The 20,751-nt window shown below is 35.8% G+C and overlaps 1 protein-coding gene across 1 annotated transcript in view; it reads left to right on the forward strand.

Annotated features, from left to right (window-relative positions):
• Positions 1-20,751, forward strand: part of SPATA17 (spermatogenesis associated 17) — a 138,824-nt gene that overhangs the window by 66,182 nt on the left and 51,891 nt on the right. Inside the window, exon 7 of the mRNA XM_004685436.2 lies at positions 19,808-20,011. Within this exon, the coding sequence (XP_004685493.2) occupies positions 19,808-20,011 (204 nt within the window). The remainder of the gene's footprint in view (positions 1-19,807; positions 20,012-20,751) is intronic.

Consider the following 20,751-nt stretch of genomic DNA (forward strand, 5'->3'; position numbering starts at 1 on the left):
CAAGTGTGGTAACCACCAATCCTAGTGCATCCTCAGTGCATGGCTAGTGAAAAGCTGTCCACATCCTTGGTTCATATCTGATTTACCTACATGTTCTGCTTGGAAGGAACTGTATCTGAGGCTTGTGACTATCTAGTTATCTTGATAAAAAGTAACAACATTCTAATTTTGTATTGCTGTGGTTCATTTTATTCTCGATACAGCTTTATTCTTTCAAGATTATGAAGTGAATAAATACCTGATTGATGATGTTGGGATCTATAGTTTAAAGACAGGTCTTCAAGTTTAGTCATTTGTTCTTAGTCCCAAGCCCACATCACAAAATCATCACATAATATGTTACTGCTGGCTGTCTCTGTTCAAAAAAGGCCACAGACTAAACTAGCATGGAGAGTAAATTAACTATAAAGTATTTCTATTTTATTTTCTCCCTGTTTAATGTTATAGAGACAGAGTGAAGGGGCTAAAATAAAAACTTATTGTATTAATCCCTCCTCTTCTCTTCTTTGCTCAACACTAACCATCCTACAGTGTATACAGAGGCCAGAGTGCTGCTAGATACAAAAGTAGAATCAAAGTTAATTAAAAGAGAGACCATTTATTTAGAAAATCACCATAACTACTTTTCTCCTATATATTTTCCTTTTAAGTATACTGTGCTTTAAAACTTATTTTAAATTTGTTCTTTGGCAAAACACACTCTAAACCTTTCTAATACATTAGATTAGGGACAGGTTCATGTGTGGGAGGCCTGAAATCAATGCAATTTGGAAGCCACCTTTAGATGAAAATATATACAGTTGCAAATGCAAGAAGATGAATATTATTTATAGTGAGGGAAAAAAAAGAACTCTTCAAACATTTCAAAATTTAACAGTCTGAAGATATCACAACTGAAAATTTGAAAATGTACTTGTGCTCTGTTACCTGCCTGAGAGCTGTATGATACTTGTTCTCCATGTTTTGGCATCATAGTCTTCGATTGCTTCTCTATTCCCAAAGTGAGAAGAAAAGTCCATCTACTCTTCCTTTGAATATTGATCTAAAATTTTCATGATTCAATAAAAAGATGCAAGGTATATTTCTCTTGGCATTTGCTGCATTAGCAAATGTGTTTCTTTGGGGAGAGCAAGATGGAAACCAAGCAATTTATAATTTACCCATGTGTGTTTCCAAATCCTTTTCCATATTCTTGCTTCTGGCACATTTCAAACCCAAATTCTCCATGACCCCCAAACATGCAGCACACTTTTAAGTGTTCTTATTGAATGCAACCTCTAGACCAGTACCTTGATTCCTAGCACCTAGTGTGTCTGCCTGGTGGGAAGTGACCCCTGCAGTGGGATTGCTAACCATTTTTATTATATTTGGAAGTAACAGGACAAACCATTTAAACATATCCAATTAGGAATACATTTAACATCTCAGTTGCTTCCCGGCTTGATCTCTATCATGCTCACAGTTATACTAGTGGGTTGCCCAATCTATACATCACAGAGGGTAAAGAACATAAAGAACATAAAGAACACCACAGAACATAAAGAAACAGTGGAATTGAATACCTTATTTTTGCAAATGTACAAAAATGGTTACTACATGAGCACATTGCCATGCCCCTTCCTCCAGGTGTCTGGGAAAGTGCCTGTGAAGATGAAGGTTCTTGAAGCTTTGGCTTCACTCATTGTGTAGCTTTTGCACCTCTGGGAGGACTGCAGTTTCGTGTGTTGTGCGAACCCTGGCTCTCTTATTAAACTTGTGCAACTAAAGGTTAGCATTTCTTTTAATGTGTCACATTTAGTCTATGCACACCACATTCAAATCCAGCATTCAGACAATTAAGGGAAGATTATTTTAGTCCTGTCTTTAAATTTAAATTACCCACTTTTCTTTAGTTCAGGAGCTTCCTTCCTTCCTCCCTCTCTTTTCCTCTTACTTTCCATCAAACTCTGGATCAATTAATTTCCATCCAATATACTGGAAAGATGGTAATATACTAGACAAAGGATAAAGTTAATTCTTATTAAAAATTTTCCGTGACCCCTGTGCACATGCACATGTATGCATGTGCTTTATTTATCTATATCTAGGTATAGATACACAAACATAGCTATGTTTAAAACAGCCCAAAATTACAAAAGTTTTCATAGAAAATTCAAAAGTCAGGGCAGAATTCAGGTAAAATATGTGACAAGTGAAGTTCCCACATCCCTCCTCGGTGGGAAGTGTTTCTCCTCTCCCTTTGTACCCCAGCACCCAACCATGCTTCAAATTGCATTACGGACGGATACTTTGCACTAACTACTTCAGTTTAACTAATGTGTGTTATTTCTAGTGGTTTTGTTTAAAATTAATGTTGGTAAGTGAAATTACTATCAATCCTATCATTTGTCACTGATTAAATAAAATTGAGTTTTTGGTGGTTCCCTTTGTTATCACTAATTTTATTCAAAATATGAAAAATGGAAAATCTCAAAATGCAAGGAATTACATTCTTGTCTTAACTTGATCTGGTGAAATAGACTATTACTCTTCTTGCAGATTTAAAGATCTATCCCTATTTTTATTACGAGTAATTATCTATTTTTAAGACACTTCAAAAATATTTTGGATAAGACCAGGGTTAGGTTAGACCCTGTGCTAAGCGATACAGCAGGAAGAGGTGGGGATTGCTGGATCACGGTTTATGTAGATAAGACCCAATTTTCTGTAGGTCAAATTTTAAGGTATTTCAGGCTTTGGTTTCATGTAACCTCTTTCTTCCCTCCTTCCACCTTTAATCTTGCTCTCTGTCTCCTTCCCCAGCCCTTGTACCAAATAATCAAAACTATTCCAGCCTTCTGGATAAAAATGGGGACAAAGGGAAAAAGATTATTCTTAACTAAATCAATTGTTAAAATATGCATTCGCTAAGTGAGTGACTTGGTTATTAAGGTCACTACTAACAACAAGAGTTTTATCTTCTAAGGTTGAATGAAGATTTAGTTCAGCCCAAGACATCTGTAGACTTAGTGTAAATTCATATTTTGAAAGAAATATTTATGTACTTTTAATAAAGTTATTTATGTACTTCTAATAATCATACACACACACATACACCAAAATGCAATCAAAGAGAAAAGAGATCTTTAAATGTAAATTAATTTTTTTGGTGTAAAGACCATGATTTTAACATATCTGAGTATGAAGTGGCACGTTTCCTGTATAAATGCTTTCCTGTCCACTGTGTCTTTTGTCATTTAGAAGTATTTCACTCAAAAATGAGTTATGTTATTCACACATATCCCAGCAGACAGTAAAGTAAAAGCTGAGGAAATGAAAGGAAAATATGGAGACGAGCGAAAGGGGAAATAATTTGTCTTTAAATCTTAATCTGTTATTCTCTCTTGAGACTAAAATAGATAAATTGCATTTATCTGGCTTCATCTTACTAAAAGGATATAACCTTCCTTAGTTTAATGTTACATTTTCAAAGTGCTTATAGAACGTAAAGCTTTCCTGCTTAACTTTACACTTTCCTTAATGAGTTAAATTTGAGAAACTTTTTGTTATATTTGGTTCTTTTTTCCATTTACTTTTAAATCAAAACATGTATGTATGCATAGGCATACAGTTTTGGTTCTAAGATTCCACCAGAGTAAACCATGAATAACTAAGCTATTTTTGTTGTAATCATATATTTATGTATTACACATTATTTATGTTTATATATCATATATCCCATATATATAATTTATGATCATCTGTATTAGTCTTGAGCTCACATTATTAAAATTATTCCATTTATTTTCCCTATATTCTTATTTATATATCCATACCAAAAGTAATTTTTCAGTCAACTAGTTTCTGAATGTCAAAATGATTGTAGAGCTTTCTCTGACCTTCCCAAAAATTGTTCCCTTTTAACCTCCCTGTTTTATTTTATTTATTTATGCTACAAGAGGCAGGGTGTAGGCCAGAATGCATTGGTAAGAGGATTCACCAGAGACAAGACTGGGGAGCAGTACAGGAGGATTTACTGAAATACACTGATAAGGGGAGCAGCAGTCAAGACAGCAGAGGTCTGCTGAGCCATATGTGTCTTAGTTCTCTGCTGGGGATCGAACTCAGTGATAGCATTGAGACTTAACCCCTAAGCTACCAGGGAGGCCCCAAAACTTTTAGAATCAAAACAACTAAGGCAGCTTTTGTTTCAATCCTAATTATTCCTTTTTAACAAATAAATAGATAAATAAAAGTTATTTTGATGTAACTATAATAATTTTTAGTAACTGATGACTACTTGCAAACATGTTTTTATGTGGTTTTTAAAAGACAAATCATACATACAAAAGAAAAAAGGGGAAGTGACTATTTTTTAAAGACTTTGTTTCTAGCAATTTATACAACTACAGAGGGCAGGTAGAGTGGAAATTGAAGCTCACAGTGGACTGTCTTCAGCACGGCTCACTCTATTTAAGACATGTTTGAAAGGGGCTGAGAAAGATCTTAGCTCAAGAATATTTGCCTGGATGATGACTATAATCATATCTTTAGATTTCTATTTGTTTGAAGGTGCCTGATAGACAACATATTCAGCATAATTAGCCTGTATGTCGATGTGATTTGACTCATCAATTTTGTTGTTGTTGTTGTTGACATCAGGAGGTGAGACGCATAAGTCTGTGTCGCAGCTCCTCAAACAGGAAGATGAGCAAGCCTCATGGGTCCTGCTGGAAGGTGTGAGGCCCTTGCATGTTTGGAAGAGAGTCAGGAACAGTCAAATAATGCTAGGTTTTTGTCATCTCTCAAGTATTTCCATCTTGGATGCATCAGCTGAAATTCTGAAACAACCGAAATCTCATTCATCATCATCACATTGTGTTGTGGTCATATTATTTGATGAAGAATATCTACGAAAATACAAATGTCTATGACAACTCACTTTGGTCTAACTAGTAATGTTTTATCCAGTCAGTGAACACTTATGTCAAGGACTGGTCTTTATCCCAAATATCAAACTGAAGTTGCAGGTATTGGCATGTCCAGCATCAGTTGAAATGTTGACATCTGTTAATCACAGAAGTGGGACTGACAGTTGTCCAAGCACTGTTGCTGAATAGTCAGAGTGGGAAACACTGATGGGGAAATAGAGAAAGCAGAATTCTAAAGAGCCCATACTTAACTCCCCCTTCTTATCTCCCTGCCATCCATTCCCTGCCTTACATTCATAAATACTTGAGAGAAAGAAAAGATGGAAACAAAAGTATTTACTTCTTTGAGTCTACTTCTGAAACAATAATGAGTTGGCTTCTACATGATTCCACAATTAAATTTTACCAGAAATAGGCAAAGCCAGAAACCCTTGTCTATTCTTAATGACTGTTGATGCAAGTGGTAGCAAAGGATATTTGCTTCCCCTAACAAGCTGACCTTCAGAGATGGGAGGAGGGATCTACCGCACCTCCTTTCCTGATTCCTCAGACCTAGGACTCTTACCTTTGTCCCTGTAGTGAATGGCCAAGAGTCCAGCAAAAGCCTGCGAAATGGGAACTATGCCCTTCCCATTAATTAGATCTATAAGCTTGACAAGGAAGGTTTTCAGAATTGTAGGAATTTGTATATATTTATGAAGGTGCGCCTTGGGGAAGAGAGCTTGAACATATACAATAGCTAAAATAACTGAATAATTATGAGCCCTGAAAAGGTGGAAGAAGGTGGTGAAGAAATAAAATTGCAGATTTAAACAGGTGAAAGGTTGGAAGTTGAAATTAATGTTTGAGGGCCTCAGTATTCTGGTTGGTCTTCTAAAATAATCCTGAGAAGATTCAGAGGGGGAGTGCTGTTTAGCAAAGCTAGGTTCAAAGTCCATAAATATGTAATGTGTCCAATCTGCCTGGTTATATGATTGATTCCAGCCGTTATTATCATGGTGAACTTATAGGCATGCAGAATTATAGTACTTATAGTTGCTAACACTTATTTAATACTTACTGTGAGCCAAGTATTCTTTTACCTACATGAATAACCTCTATTAATGCTAATATACCACCCAATATGTGGACTGTCATTAGCCCCAATTTATGGATGAGACAGAAAAGCACTAAGTAAGGAGCCCAAAGTCAATGTTAGTACGAGATTGTCTAGCTCCAGTGCCCATTCCACAACAAATACATGATTCTACCTCTATTTAAAAAGTTAGCTTTTATGGAGTACTTATTTTGTGTTAAACATTGTTTAAGCTAGTTTAGCTATATTAACACATTTACTTTTTACTCACTGATTGACATAGTTCCATTATTTCAGAAGAGAAAAACTTGATACAGAGATGTTAAGCAATGCAGGTGAAGATCCCAGAAGTAATAAGAAGTGGAGTTGGCAAATCAGATTTACTTTCTGACCCCAAACCCATGCTATTAATCTGGAAGCTGTACTGCTACCATTGAATGGATTCTGGCTTGGCATAAGGCTAGGTGACTATGGCAGGATCATGGATGTTGGGGATGTGAATAATTAAGATAATCAACCATGTGACTCAGGGGAAAATGTGAAGGCAAAATGAAATACCAAATCAAGAAAAACATGAGGGTGACATGGACTTGAGGTCTTTAAGGAGTGAATCATTTAGTTAACAAGAATAAGCATGAGAAAACCAGTGGACTAGAGCATTGTGGTTAAGAGGGTGAGCTGTCTGTGTTTGAGATTCCTGAGTCATTAACACTGAGCAGTTCTGAATAATGGGGATACATGGGGTGTGGCTGACATTGTGGAAAGGTGAAGGTCAGTGGAGATGATGGAGTCAAAGAACTATGAAGCCATGTTATTGGGACCTGTGGATGGAGTATTATTCCAGAACACACAGCAGAAAGGAAGATTGAGCTTGTGCCAAAGGCTGTCCTGAATATGGGGAATGACCAGTGCAGCCATGTAAAACACTAAGGAAAGCCAAAGATGAGATCTTTAGATTGTGAGAAAGTAGATAAGGACTATTTGGGAAGCGACTATGGAGAGCTGAGATCATGCACATCTGAGGTCAGTCTGATCTGAGGCCGCAAGGGAAGTGTTATTTACAGGAGCTGGGAGTTTCAATTATAGTTAAAAAGGAAGAGAATTGCTTCATTGAAAAATTAAAGGGAATGGGAGGTTGCTTAGCATTGGAAGGAAGGAAGGGTGTTTCACAGAGCATGGATGAAAGCAGTACAGGCATGGGACTCCGAAGCGCTGAGGAAGGTAACAGGGTAGTTGAGGATGAGTGCAGAGAGAATATGAAAGATAGGCTGTGATTAGCTTGTCAGAAAATTACTTGAGCATGAACAATTTGACCAAAAAACAAGTATGTCAATGATTGCTTGATCCCACTAGCTCCTACTCTGCTAGAAATTTATGTTGTTGTCCATGCCTATTCCTTATTTCAGTGATAGTATAATCAACTGAAAGTGATTTATGGATTAAAATGTACAAAGGAGGTACTGTTTCCTCAAAACTTGAAAAATAAAATTTAAAAAATTTCACGTAATGACTTGTGAAATAACCCAATAGTATACCCAAAATTCACAGACCAAGTAATGTTCACATTAGGTCAGATCAGGTTTTTTGAACAAAATTATTATATTGCCCAACATTTTTTGATCAAATTAATTTCTCCCTATTTTTTTGTGGTCAAATTATGTTACCTCAAGAGGGACTTAACAGTTTAAATGGTGATAAAAGATAACAAAATTATGAAGCATACTGGAATTTTCTGGGCTCCCTGCCATCACAGAGATCAGAGTAAAATAGGAAAGCCAAACACAACCTAAAAAAGATAAAATAAAAATTTGACTGGAGAATAGCATAGAAGAAATTGCCAAAACCTAATTACTCAGTTCAGTTATCATAAAGCACCAGTTATAATCTGTACCTAATAGGAACTAATGGATAATTTCCATACAAAAGCCATTGGTCTAAAGAACAAGACTGGGAACACAATGATCTGTCTGAAAATGAGGTGGTCTTCAAGATCTGGACATTGTCTAGCCAGATGCAGCAACACAGCATCCTTCCGCAGAGCGGTCAGTCCTATACTTGGATAAAACTTAAACTGGCTTTTTCCTGTTAGCCCCCCCCAAAAAAATCTTCAAAGACTTGGGAAATCAGTTTCTTACCAAGCCCCATGTAACATTGGGGATGATGTTTGTGGCATCTTTAATTACCAGGAGGGAAAAAAATCATTTAGTTAACTATTTCTGTGACACTAAGTGTGTCGTTTAGCAACAAATTGTTTTGATAGTCATTTTTTAAAAAACAAACGATGAAATAATTTTCAAAACAAATCATCTGTTGAAGAACCAAGAAAGAAAACACTAGGTTTCCAGAGAGGAGAAAAGGTCTATCATGAAGTTTTCTAGGAGGCTGCTGGTTATGAAATCATGTCTTACTGTTTTTCTCCTGTTGCTCTTAAGATACACAGGCTTCGTTCATATGTATAATAAGCCAGTTCAGAATGTGTGGAAATAGTATATTTGAAGAGTTGCAATAGGGAGTTTTTGGATCATCCTGGAATTTGGGCATCTATTTCTAATGCTGCACTAAAAATGTCTCCTGATAAGGTCACCAAGACTAATGTAATTTTAAATCCATGGGGTGTCTTCAAGTTTTGTTTACTACTTATCAAATACCTTTAATCTTGAAATCTCCTGTGGGCTTTGTAACACAGCTTTTTCCCATAGTTTGATTTTTTTTTCATTTCAGTCTTCAGTAATTCTTATGTATCTTGTTTACTCTGATACTATATAGAGCTAATAATAGTGCCTTACTATTAAAATTGTATAAAGTTTCCTTTGTACCTTTTGTTTTCTCAGAAGGCCTTCCCCACATCAAATTCCCTCTCCTCCTTCATGGTACTGCTCAAAACAGGCATCTTAACCCTCAGAATATTCTTTCAGTATGGATATAGATGCTTAGCAATGACAATTTCAGTGGTTTATAATTATTTTATAATTTACAATTTAATATGTTATTAGAATCAATAGAAATTATAGTGATTTTTCAAGTGGAAAAGCAGGAATCAAAGCCAAATCTAGAGAAGTCACCAAGGTAGTGGATAGAGAAGGAGGAAAATGAAAAATGGTGGTGGTTGGTGATATTTGCTACAGGTTAGGGAAAGGAGTGTGTCTAGAGAAATTAACTAAACAACAGTCACTTTTTATCCAGTCTCACAGATAAAATAATGACTTGATGTTTACAGATAAAGAGGTGGGGAAGATTTCCTAGAAAGTCTTTTAAATGGACTCTTTCCAGAAAGTCTTTCAAAATGCATTATTCTTAAAGAGAAGTTCTGACTGAAAAAGAAAAAGAAGAAGAGAGATTATTTCAGTCCCAACATCTTCTCCCAAGATCTTCTGAGTCATCATGTATTGCTTTATTTTGAGAGACTCAAATGAGTCTTCACTTCTTTTTCTTTCATCACATTTAGTGAATTAAAATATGATTTCTGCCACAAGAACAGAATCTGCTTCAGCAGAGGTCACCTGTCACCTTCTAATTACCATTCTGTTGTGCCTTCTCTGTCCTCATGCTGTTCCACCTCCACAGCATCAGACACCGCTGACCTCTCTCTCCTCCCCTGTGTCCTGCTGCTCCTCCCTTGCTGTTTGCTCTTTGGCATGTCCTTCATGGACTTCTCTTCTCCCACTCTTTTCTTATATTTACACACTGCTAAGCCTTTTTCCCTAGAAAAAATGTCTCAGTCTACATTTCCCCCCTCCGTGACCCCATCCATTTTCATACGATCAGCTGTTTTTAATCAGAACGCACTCTAATCGCTAGCAATGACCTCTTCCCTAAGTTCCAGACCTCTTCTGACAACTACACACTGGGCCTTCCAACCTGAATGTCTTGTGGAAGTTCGATCCTAATAATTCCATAGTAGATATTAATATTCCTACACACTGCTCCTCTTTCTTTCATCTCTGGCTGGTTTCTAAACAAAAGCTTTTCTGTGACTCCAATTTCTCTTTTACTCTTTAGAATTAACCTATTATCCATGTCTTTTAATTCTGTTTCTCTCGAAATAGATGCTTTCTGTTCGTGTTATTCTTCTGTTTCCACTGCTCTTATATCCTGTCTCTGAAAAAGAAGCCAGCACCCTCTTTACGCATCGCTAATCTGATCTCACTATTAATATACCCCATTTCTGGCAGACAATAAGTCAGGCTTCTCAACAACACCTGCACATTAACTTTAAGGAAGTAAGCTAAACTAATGTCCAGACATATGCTTCAAAGATCCTGACCGAATTAGTCTAGGGCAGAGTTTAGACATCAGTAGTTTCCAAGTCCCCCAGTTGTTTTGAACGTGTAGCCAGAGTTAAGTAGCAAGTTAGGTATATAGAGCTCAAGAAAATGGCATGTCCTATAATTGGAGCTTCTCAAAATTGCTTCTTTCACTTGGTAATGTATATTTGAGATTTTTCTATGTATTTTCATTGCTGAATAGTTTATTTCTTTTTAGTACTGAATAATATGCCACAAATTCTTTATCCATTGTTACTTCCAAGTTTTAGAAGCTATAAAGATGATATAAACAATCTATGTGCAGATTTGTGCATGCATGTAAGTGTTCAGTTTATTTGCCTTAGTATCATGGAGTACAATTGATGAATTGTATAGCAAGAGCAATTGTAATTTGTAACTGCAAATTCTCCTCTAAAGTGTCTGTACCATTTTGCATTTCCATCAGTAATGAATCAGAGTTCTTGTTGCTCTACATCCTAAGCTTATGGTGTTGGCATTGTTTGTTTTCACCATTCTAGTAGGTTTATAGTGCTCTCTCATTCTGTAATTACATTATCCTGTTCGAAATGGTGTCCACTATGTTAGACATCTTCTTTCCTTCTTTCCTATTTGCCAGCTCTCTCTCTTATTTGTAAACTAACCTTTCAGGTCATTGCTCCAAATTTTAATCTAGTAATTTATTTTCTTATTTTTGAATTTTAAATGTGTGATATATATTTGGGGGAGTAGTCTTTTCCTAGATGTTTCTGAGTCTGTGACTTGTTTTGTCATTCTCTTGACAATTTCTTTTATAGAACACAAGTTGGTAATTTTTTTTGAATGGCAGGTTTTTTTTTTTAAGATTTATTTATTTATTCATACACAACTGGAGTTGAGTACAAGCCGGAGGTCAGGAGTGGTGAGAGCTTCACCCGAGACAATGGGAGCAGTACAGACAGATCAAAGAAGTACACTGCTGAAGGGAACAGCGGAGGAGAGGTCTGCCACACCATGTGGGTCACTTTCAGGCGGGGGATCGAACTCGCACTGAAGTGGCTATGGGCAGCTTGCAGTGCCGCGTCCTACCTAACCCATTGTGCCACCAAGGAGGCCCCAAAGTTGGTGATTTTAATGAAGTTCAGTTTACCAATTTATTTCTTTCATGGATTGTTACTTTGTTAATGTATCTCAAGTTATTGCCATAACTAAGATCACCTTAGATTTTATTCTATGTTATCTTCTAGGAGTTTTATAGTTTTGCATTTTATATTTATTTTTATGATCCATTTTGAGTTCATTTTTTGTTGAGGGTATAATGTCATTGTCTAGGTTCATTGTTTTTTGTTTTGTTTTTTTTTTTCATTTGGATGTCCAGTTGTTACAACACCAATTGTTGAAAATACTATCTTTGTCCCATTATGTTGCTTTCGTTTCTTTTGCCTAGGTCAGTTGAAATTATTGATGTGGGTCTGTTCTTGGCTCTCTCTTCTGTCCCATTGATATCTTTGTATATTTTCTTAGCAACACCTCACTTCCTTGACTATTGTAGTTTTGTAGTAAATCTGGAAGTAGTTCTCTGACTTAATTTTTGTTCACTTTTAATGTTAGATTAACTAAATGGGTCTTTTTTTTTTTTTTTTTTTTTTTTTTTTTTTTTTTTTTTAAATTTTTTTTTTTTTTTTTTTTTTTTTTTTTTTTTTTTTTTTTTTAAAGATTTATTTATTTATTCATACAGAACTGGGGTACAGGCCAGAGGCTCAGGGGCGGTGAGAGGCTTCACCAGAGACAGAGTGGGGAGCAGAACAGGTAGAATGACGAAGTACACTGCTGAGGGAAGCAGCGGGCGGGCCAGGAGAGATCTGGCTCGCCATGTGGACTCCTCCGGGGCAGGCGGCAGGCGGGAATCGAACTCATGCGGAAGTGGCTTCAGATTCTCAGTGCTGCGCTTTAACCCGCTGCGCCACCAGGGAGGGCCTAAATGGGTCTTTTACCTCTCAACTTGTAAATATCCACAAGATAGCTTGCTCTGGATTTTAATTAGGATTGTGTCAAGTTGTGGATATAGTTATAAAGAACCCATATCTTGGCAGTTCTTAAATATAGGCAGAAAATTAACTCTCTTTTAATTGAGTTCTTTGCTTTCCTTCATCACAGGTTTGTAATTTTCTTCAAGTGAGTTTTGTGCATATTTTGTCAATTTATATCTGTTTTATCAATGTAAAAGAAAAATTTAATTTAAATTTTCACTTTTTCATTATTGGCATATAACAAAATGACTAACTTTAATATATATTGAAAGCGATTGACTCATATAGTAACCTTGTGTCTTGTAACCTTGCTGTCATCATTAGTTCCAGGAGGATTGTTTTGTTTGGACTATTCTTTGTTGTTCTGCATAAATGATCATGTGACTATAAATTAAAGGCAGTTATGTGCTTTCGTTCCTAACAATGTATATTTTATTTCCTTTTCTTACTACCTTAGTTAGCACTTCCTGTATGATCCCAAAAATATGTAATGAAAGGGACTTTGTTAAATATTCCTTATCTTCATTGGGAAAACTTCAAGCTTCTTACCATTAAATATAATACCATAGATATTACTTATGAACTTAAAGCTTTACCTTGTCTTCCTAATTTACTAGGGCATTTTTATCAGGAGTTGGTATGGATTTTGTTGGTGCTTTTTGATCATGTGATATGATCAAAATGTATGATCACATGACTTCTCATTTTTAGCCTGTTAATGTGATACGTACTAATTGATTTTATTTTCCATGAAAGAAGTTGTTGAACCAACCTTGCACACTTGAAATAAATCCTACTTTGTCATTATATATAATACTCTTTGTGCATTATTAGATTCAATATTTATTGAGGATTTTTGCATCTACATTCACGAGAGATTTTTGTTTAGTTTGATTTTGTTATTAGGATAATGCAGACATAAAATGAGGACATATTTTATCTACTTCTATCATCTAGAAGAGAGTATAGAGAAATGGTATAATTTCTTTCCTTTATATGCAGCTATTGGATCTGATGCTTTATTCTTTTTGAAGATTACTTATTAGTGATCAGCTTCTTTAGTAGGTATAGTTCTACTCAGCTTTTCTATTTCTTCTTGTATGAATTTTGGCAGATTGAGTCTGTCATGTATTTGATCCATGTCTAGAGGCTACAGTTATTCAAAATATTCCTTTTTGTCCTTTTCATCTCCATGGTATCTGTGATAATGTTATTTCTCTTGTTTCTGATATTAGTAATTTATGTCCTCTCTTTCTTTCCTTAGTTAGCTGCCTAAAGGTTTAACAATTTTATTGATTTTTTATTAAAAAAGTTTTGATTTCATTGATTTTTCTATTTTCAATTTCACTGATTTCAGTAATATATATATATATATATAATATTATATGTTATCTATCTAGCTATATATTATGGCATGTGTTATATATATATCTGAGCACCCTAGATCTATGAATCTATGATTTGATATCTGGTATTAATTTTAGGGAAATCCTCATCATTATTATTTTGAATGTTTCTTCTGTTCCTTTCTCTCTTCCTTATCTTTCTGGTATTCTCACCATGCGTATGTCTGCTATATCTTTTGTAGTTGTCTCAGCTCTTGGGCATCCTGTTGCCTTTTTTTTTTTTTAAGATTTATTTATTTATGCATACAGAACTGGGGTACAGGCCAGAGGTGCAGGGGTGGCGAGAGGCTTCACCAGAGACAGAGTGGGGAGCAGAACAGGCAGATCGAGGAAGTACACTGCTGAGGGGAGCAGCGGGCGGGTCAGGAGAGGTCTGCCACGCCATGTGGTCTCCTCCAGGGCAGGCGGGAATCGAACTCATGTGGAAGTGGCTTTAGCTTCTCAGTGCTGTGCTTTAACCCGCTGAGCCACCAGGGAGGGCCCCTGTTGCCTTTTTATGAGAATTTTGTTCCTTTGCTTTTCCATTTTAGAAGTTTCTTTTGACATATCCTCAAACTCAGAGATTGTTTTTTTCAGCCATGCCTAGTCTACAAATGAACCTATTAAAGTTGTTCTTCATTTCAGTTCCCACCTATTTGATTTCCTTTTGTTTCTTAGCATTTCTAACTCTGCTTTCATTGCCCATCTGTTCCTACATGCTGCCTACTTTATTCACTTTAACATATTGATCATAGTTGTTTTAATTCCCAGTATGAGAATTTAAATCTCTGCCATATTTGAGTCTGATTTTGATGATGCCTGTTCTGTCTCTTTAAACTGTCTTTTCTATATGTGTTTCCATGAAGTCTGTTTCTGTAAGTTTCATGAACAATAGGGTCTTGTTTCAGACTTTCTCTTGAGTTTATCTTCTAAAGGAAAATGTGAAAATCAGGGGATTCTCATTTTATATAAAACTGAGTACACCTATGCAGCCATATAGAGCTGGCCCTGATTCTCCTTTGTGAGTACATCTTCACTGTAACTTGTGCTGTAGTCGGCTGACACCACTTTCACTGAGCAGGAGTCTATCTTTTACCAGAAAAATTACGTCTTACCTTCTCTTTAACTTAGTAGCTTTTATTCCTTGTATTTTTTTTAAATTTCTGGAGCACCAGTCAAACACTTTCCCCACAGATTTCTAAATGATGTTTGCCTCCATCATAGCCTATGGGATCTATTTATTTTACTACAGTTATTAGAGGATGCTTACTACAGGCTGGTAATGATGTAATCACTTTCCAAATATTCCTAAACTCCCCCACCTCTAACCCACTGGCAACAGCTTGATGGACGGGGTCACTTCTTGCAGGTGGGGGTAGAGGAGGATCACTGTTCATTCATCTCTGTGCCCACATTAGATCTAGCAAAGTATTTCTAAGTTAGCTAGTGCTCAATATTTATTGAATTAAATTAATATTTAGAGATTACATCTTATTTAAATTTCTTTCATGTCATGAGAGTATTTCTGTATAGGTTAAAAATGAATGGAATGTCAAAATGACTTATAAAAATACACATTTGCTAGCGTAATGAAGCGGCTACACCTGGGGGTCTATATTTAACTTGACCTTTTCTATAATTTGACTGAAATCATTAGCACTTCTACAGTTTAACTGAAGTAGTTGTAAAAAGACAAAAAACATTTTTACTGAGGAGTTTCTTTTCCCTCCCCAATCATGCTTTATATAGGTAAGTTCCAATACAAAAAAAAACATTCTTTTGAAGTCCCTAACATTGCCATGAAATTCCTGTTCCTTCTGGGGTGGTAGCTCTGAGGGCTAGTATGCCTATTGTCTGAAAAGCATGTAGAAGCAAAACTGTTGCAGCTGAGAAATGACCGTGTTTCCTTTGAGTTCTCAGCAAGAGTAATTGAATGTAGAATATCTTACTAAACACTGGACTGTGACAGTGTGTTAACACTCTGACTGTCTCCTAACAGCAGGGCAATTATTTGCTGAGTGGGATTTTTATAAATCCCCTGGCACTAGTATGTCCTGATCATTATGATGAAGAGCATTGGTCAGTGTTGATTCAGCAGCCCCTGCCTTAGCAAATAATCTCATTCACAGTTCTCTGGCCCACTTTTACTTTTCTTGTTACCAGAGATCTTTATTACTCTTTAGTACTTGAAAAGTACCAAAGCATTTTTCAGGCATTTTTAAAATTAAGATTAAAAAGCCAAACATGTTTTAGACAGCTCTCTGTTTAGAATTGGTTTTCTCTCAAAATATTCACAAATTCTGAATCCAGGGGCAGTAAAAAGCTTTTTGTGGCACTCAGTGACTCCTGTTGGTGCTGTAACGATCATTTCCAAAATTAAGATTTGAATTCATCTACCTGTCCTGTGTTCTTAGTAGTTCTGCATTATTAAAATCAGTTGTTTCCTAATAATTAGAAGCTATTATTTCTAGTAGGGTAAAATATGAAACCGAAACTCTAGTGATTGTGCTTTGGGAAATAAAGGTGTATACAATCCTGTTTTATTTTCTTTGTATTTTACAGAAACTTTATTTACGTTAACCTCAGTAACAATGAGATGAAAAAAAATTAGACTATAGCTTCCCCCAGGAAATTACAAAAGAAAGCGCTGTGTGTAAGTTGGAAATGTCCATTCAAATCCCCCTTTATGAAATAAAACAGTAGACATATAACAAGTAAACAAGTAAATCCATTTGTTTTCAAATCCATTGCCTTTTTCTACTATATTTCCATATAATACTTTAATACAAGAATAAAAACTGAGAATAAAAGAGCCAACTGATAGATTGTTCAAAATATGGAAGGGTTCAAAATATTAATGTAACGCTAAGGGTGACTGGGTAACAAATGGTACATTTGCTCGTTGCTCAACCTGACATAATTAATATTCTAGGTCATGCTTAAGTTCCCATGATGGAGAGTTTGAAGGGGGGAATTCAAGAAAAATATATATCTCTTATATAAGTCATCGCCTTCTTTTTTTTTTTTTTTTTTTTCCTTTTGACGAGTCAGAATCATAGCCTTTAAAAAAAATCCCTGCTTTCACACCTCATTTGCCGTCTTCATCACTGGGCAACCAGTCAGCAGCAGGGCCTGATGCAAGGAGGTCAGTCAGAAGCTATTAGCAGAGTCCTCTCCAGAGATTTCTTGGGTCTTATTGAGTTGAATGTTAGCATGACAGTACTGCAAATAACTCAGTTGTAGACCTTTTTTTTTTTAAACAGTTAGCACAGATTTCCCCATAGTGTTGGTCACTCTAGAAAATTATTGCTGAAAATGAAGTCCCCAATGCTAGCTTGGCAGTAGCCCTTCTAAGTTGTGAAAAATGTGAAAACTGAAAAATATGTCATAGTCCCATAGGGTTAATGTTGCCTTTTGTGACTCATATTTTAAAATACCAACAATGAACCATTATTCACTAGTGGCTTACAAATTATGAAATATGGCAATTGAGAAAATGGTAAGTAAGGCTTATTTTATTTACCTAAGGAAATAATAATGAAATGAGTACTGGGTCAATATAAATAAATGGGACATTTGCTTGCAGTAGGGATGGAGGGAACGCTGGACTGTTTTCATTGATGTACGTTTGCAAATATATTAATTTAATTTCTAAAATACTGACTCCTTGAAGATTTTAAATGATACATTTTAAATTCAATTAAAATATATTTTCTATCTATATTTGATTTAAATTGCTAAGAGAATACACATGAGGAGGTCTCCATATAGGTTGCAAAATATAATTTAAGAAAGCTATCATGTCTACTGATCTATTTGCATTTCCCATCTAGCCTATGTATACATGTGCATGCAAATGTGGAAGGAGATCAAAGAAGATTTCTAATGGGGGTACAGCTAATAGCGGGTTGCAGCTCTTCCAGTGAATAGATATTTTTAAATGAGAAATTTTAAGCTGGTTCAAATGTCTCTGTTTTACTAATTTACTCTGTATGGCTGTAGCCTGTAGTTAATTAGGTCATCATCAAATAGTATGTATCACTTTTCTGTCTTTTAATGTAGATTTGAATATGTAGTTTTTGTGTCAGAATAGTCTTTCAAATATAATATTTACTGCTTTTTCCTCATTACAATTAATAAATATCTTAGATTTTCACTCCACAAATCATAAGAATTACCATCCACTTAAAAGTGGCAATCCATGGAAAACTATTATGGACATATGTATATATTTTTCTTAACATCATTTTAACAAACTGTCTGTGTATCTGCCTTGCTCTATATTGGGTACTACAGTAAAAGAATGTTAATATCACCTTCAAAATGATTCATACAATTGACTATAATGTTTTCAACTCAGGGTTTTTTTTTCTTTGCATAAATTTATTTGGGAAAAAGCTTCAAGGGAGAGCCAGTTCAAAAATATTTTTAAAATATACAAACCTATTTATCGACAGTTATAACATGAAAAAAGTTGAGCTGGAGGGGACCCAAGTGGTTCTGTGATAATTCATTTCCTGATTGCAGTGTGAACAAAAGCAGATTGAAATGGACATTCCATGAATTTTTTTTAAAAAAGGGTAAAATGCATATTTTTTGAAAGAAGCCAATAAAATGTTGAAATAGATCTTATTTTCTCAGATAATTTTTTAGGTTTGTACAGCAAGAGTCGAGTGGGGGCTGTCATGGGTCTTCTGAATATGTATTGTAACTTGAAACAAGTATTTAGGGCTCATTTTGAGAGTGTGTACTCTGTGTCAAGCACTGTGCCAAGCTCTTGGGATGCAACAGAAAGCTCAGAGTCCCTGTGCGCAGCTGTGCTACCTTGGGGAAGACGGACATCCACAAAGATAATTATGAAACTGTGCTGATCAGTGACGGAGAGTGATCCCTGGCTATTAAGGAAGCAGTAGGATGGGACACTAATCTAGCCTGGATTGGCATTAGGCAGAGATTAGCACTTATTGAAGTGCTAGGCTGGAATATTAAATTATCAGGATAGTTTTTCAAAGAGAATTATTTGTTAGTCATAATACTTTGGAACTGCTGGTTCTGTGAGTTAAATATAGCAACCGGGAATATTTGTGGATGTGATGGAGGTATAAGAGAAAAGCGCATTTTTAGGAAAAATAGGATAAATGGATACATTCTTTACATTAGTTCAGAATGTCTATATTGTAATAAACAAGTTGCAACCCTTCCTTATGAATATGCATCTGAGTTTATACAAAGAGCCTCACAATGTAGCTATGTACATCTTATCTACTCAAACACCACTGGATGTTCAGAAAATGGGCATCTGGTTAATTTGAATTTAACATTTGCCTTGCATACATCTATGGCACCTCTATTGGGTGGCAAGTTCTGTGCTAAGCCTTGACTATTTCGATGCACTGTGTGGTAAGGTCAGTGATGGAAGAGCAGTGTCAATGAGACACTGTAGAAAAATAGCCTTAACCACATGAATGCAACAGATATGCTTCATTAGAACCTACATGTAATTTTGAATGATTCATAATATACAGATAGATATGTATATGCAATGCATACTATAAGTAATTGATAAAATGTGTATTAAAGATGCCAGTTTGATGACTATTCCAGAGAACTATAAAGAGCTGCCGTTAATGTGGAATGAATAATCGTTCAAACACTAAACTGTGAATAGCTTTGAACCTGATACTGTTTCCAATGGTATATATGCAGAGTTTGTGTTAGTGAGGATATGACTTATAGCTATGACTTACTACACCTACATAGTATAATTAGAATGTAAAATGGATACGACAATGTTCTCCATTGTTTTTTCCTTAAAAACATTTATGTAAAATATGTTGTATGAGGCCAGTAAAAACCCAAACTATTGCTCAAGTATTTTTAACATGTTTAGGCTTCAGCCAGGAATGATTCAGAACTTTTAGTTTGGCACAGAGACAAAGTATGAACATTTTGTGAAATCTCAGATATATCAGATGTCCACCTCTAGTTAAGCCCGAGAGTTGTAGTTTAATCTTTATTTTTTAGTTAATTAATTAATTGTTTTGAATTATGGTAACCATATATACATCTACCAAATCAAACTCATGAAAATTTTTCAGGCCATCCTTTGTCTTTTGTTTCAAATGAATATTAAACATAAACATCAAAATTTCATCATCTTCTCCAGATTCCAGGTATTTACAACTCACCATTCAGAAAAGAACCTGATCCTTGGGAGCTGCAGTTACAGAAGGCAAAGCCTGAAACCATGGAAAGACCCAGATCCAAGAAGAGGCACTCCCTCCCCCTCAACGAATGGCTGGCTTGTACCAGTGCCCGCTCCTTCCCTCGGATGGAAATTCTGCCACCTATCGGTAGAAAACAGTGCCAGGTACTCCTCAGATCCTGTGAGAATTCTGTTAATGACTGTCATTTTTCCATTCTTGAAAAACATTGCCATCATTTTCTTTTGCCTTTGTGACTAAGAGGAAAACTAGTCCTTATGGAATCTAATATTAGATAACCATTCTAACGTGCTATTAGAATAGATCCCAAAGAAGTGACTAATACTTCTTTGGCCTTGAGTTTTATTGTTTGAATAGGGATTGAATGCAAAGGAGATGGGCTCAGGTCTGGTCTTTTTTGCAAGTGCAGTACTTGTGATAACCTGCTATTGCTAGAAATATGTAATATGTTAGCCAACTTACTTAATGCAGCCTCTCATCTGATAATCCATATCATTATATACAGTTGGAAACATAATTTAGGTTTGAGTAATTAAAAAGTCCAAGTTGGAGATTTAGACGAGGCTCAAAGTAACGCAATACCCACAGTGCACACAGACTTGTAATGGAGCAGGTGTGACAGATGATTCCTAGGGATGAAGAGTGAAGTGGGGTGGGTTGGGTGATGATAATCACTATCTTGAAAGTTCTAGAGTGCAGCTATCATATAGTCTCCATCAGTGTTCAAGCTGGAGTAGACAAATACTCCCAGGTAGCCCCAATCTGGGTTGGTTTTGGTTCACACAGGCAGGCTGCCAATGCCCACCTATAAGCATTCTCCACAGGCTTGCTCTTCTCTTGTTGTATAATAAACTAGCACCAAACTTGGTAGCTTAAACCAATGCAC

Source organism: Condylura cristata, unplaced genomic scaffold, assembly GCF_000260355.1.
Source record: "Condylura cristata isolate star-nosed mole 26May11 unplaced genomic scaffold, ConCri1.0 scaffold00018, whole genome shotgun sequence".
Classification (NCBI taxonomy): Eukaryota; Metazoa; Chordata; class Mammalia; order Eulipotyphla; family Talpidae; genus Condylura; species Condylura cristata.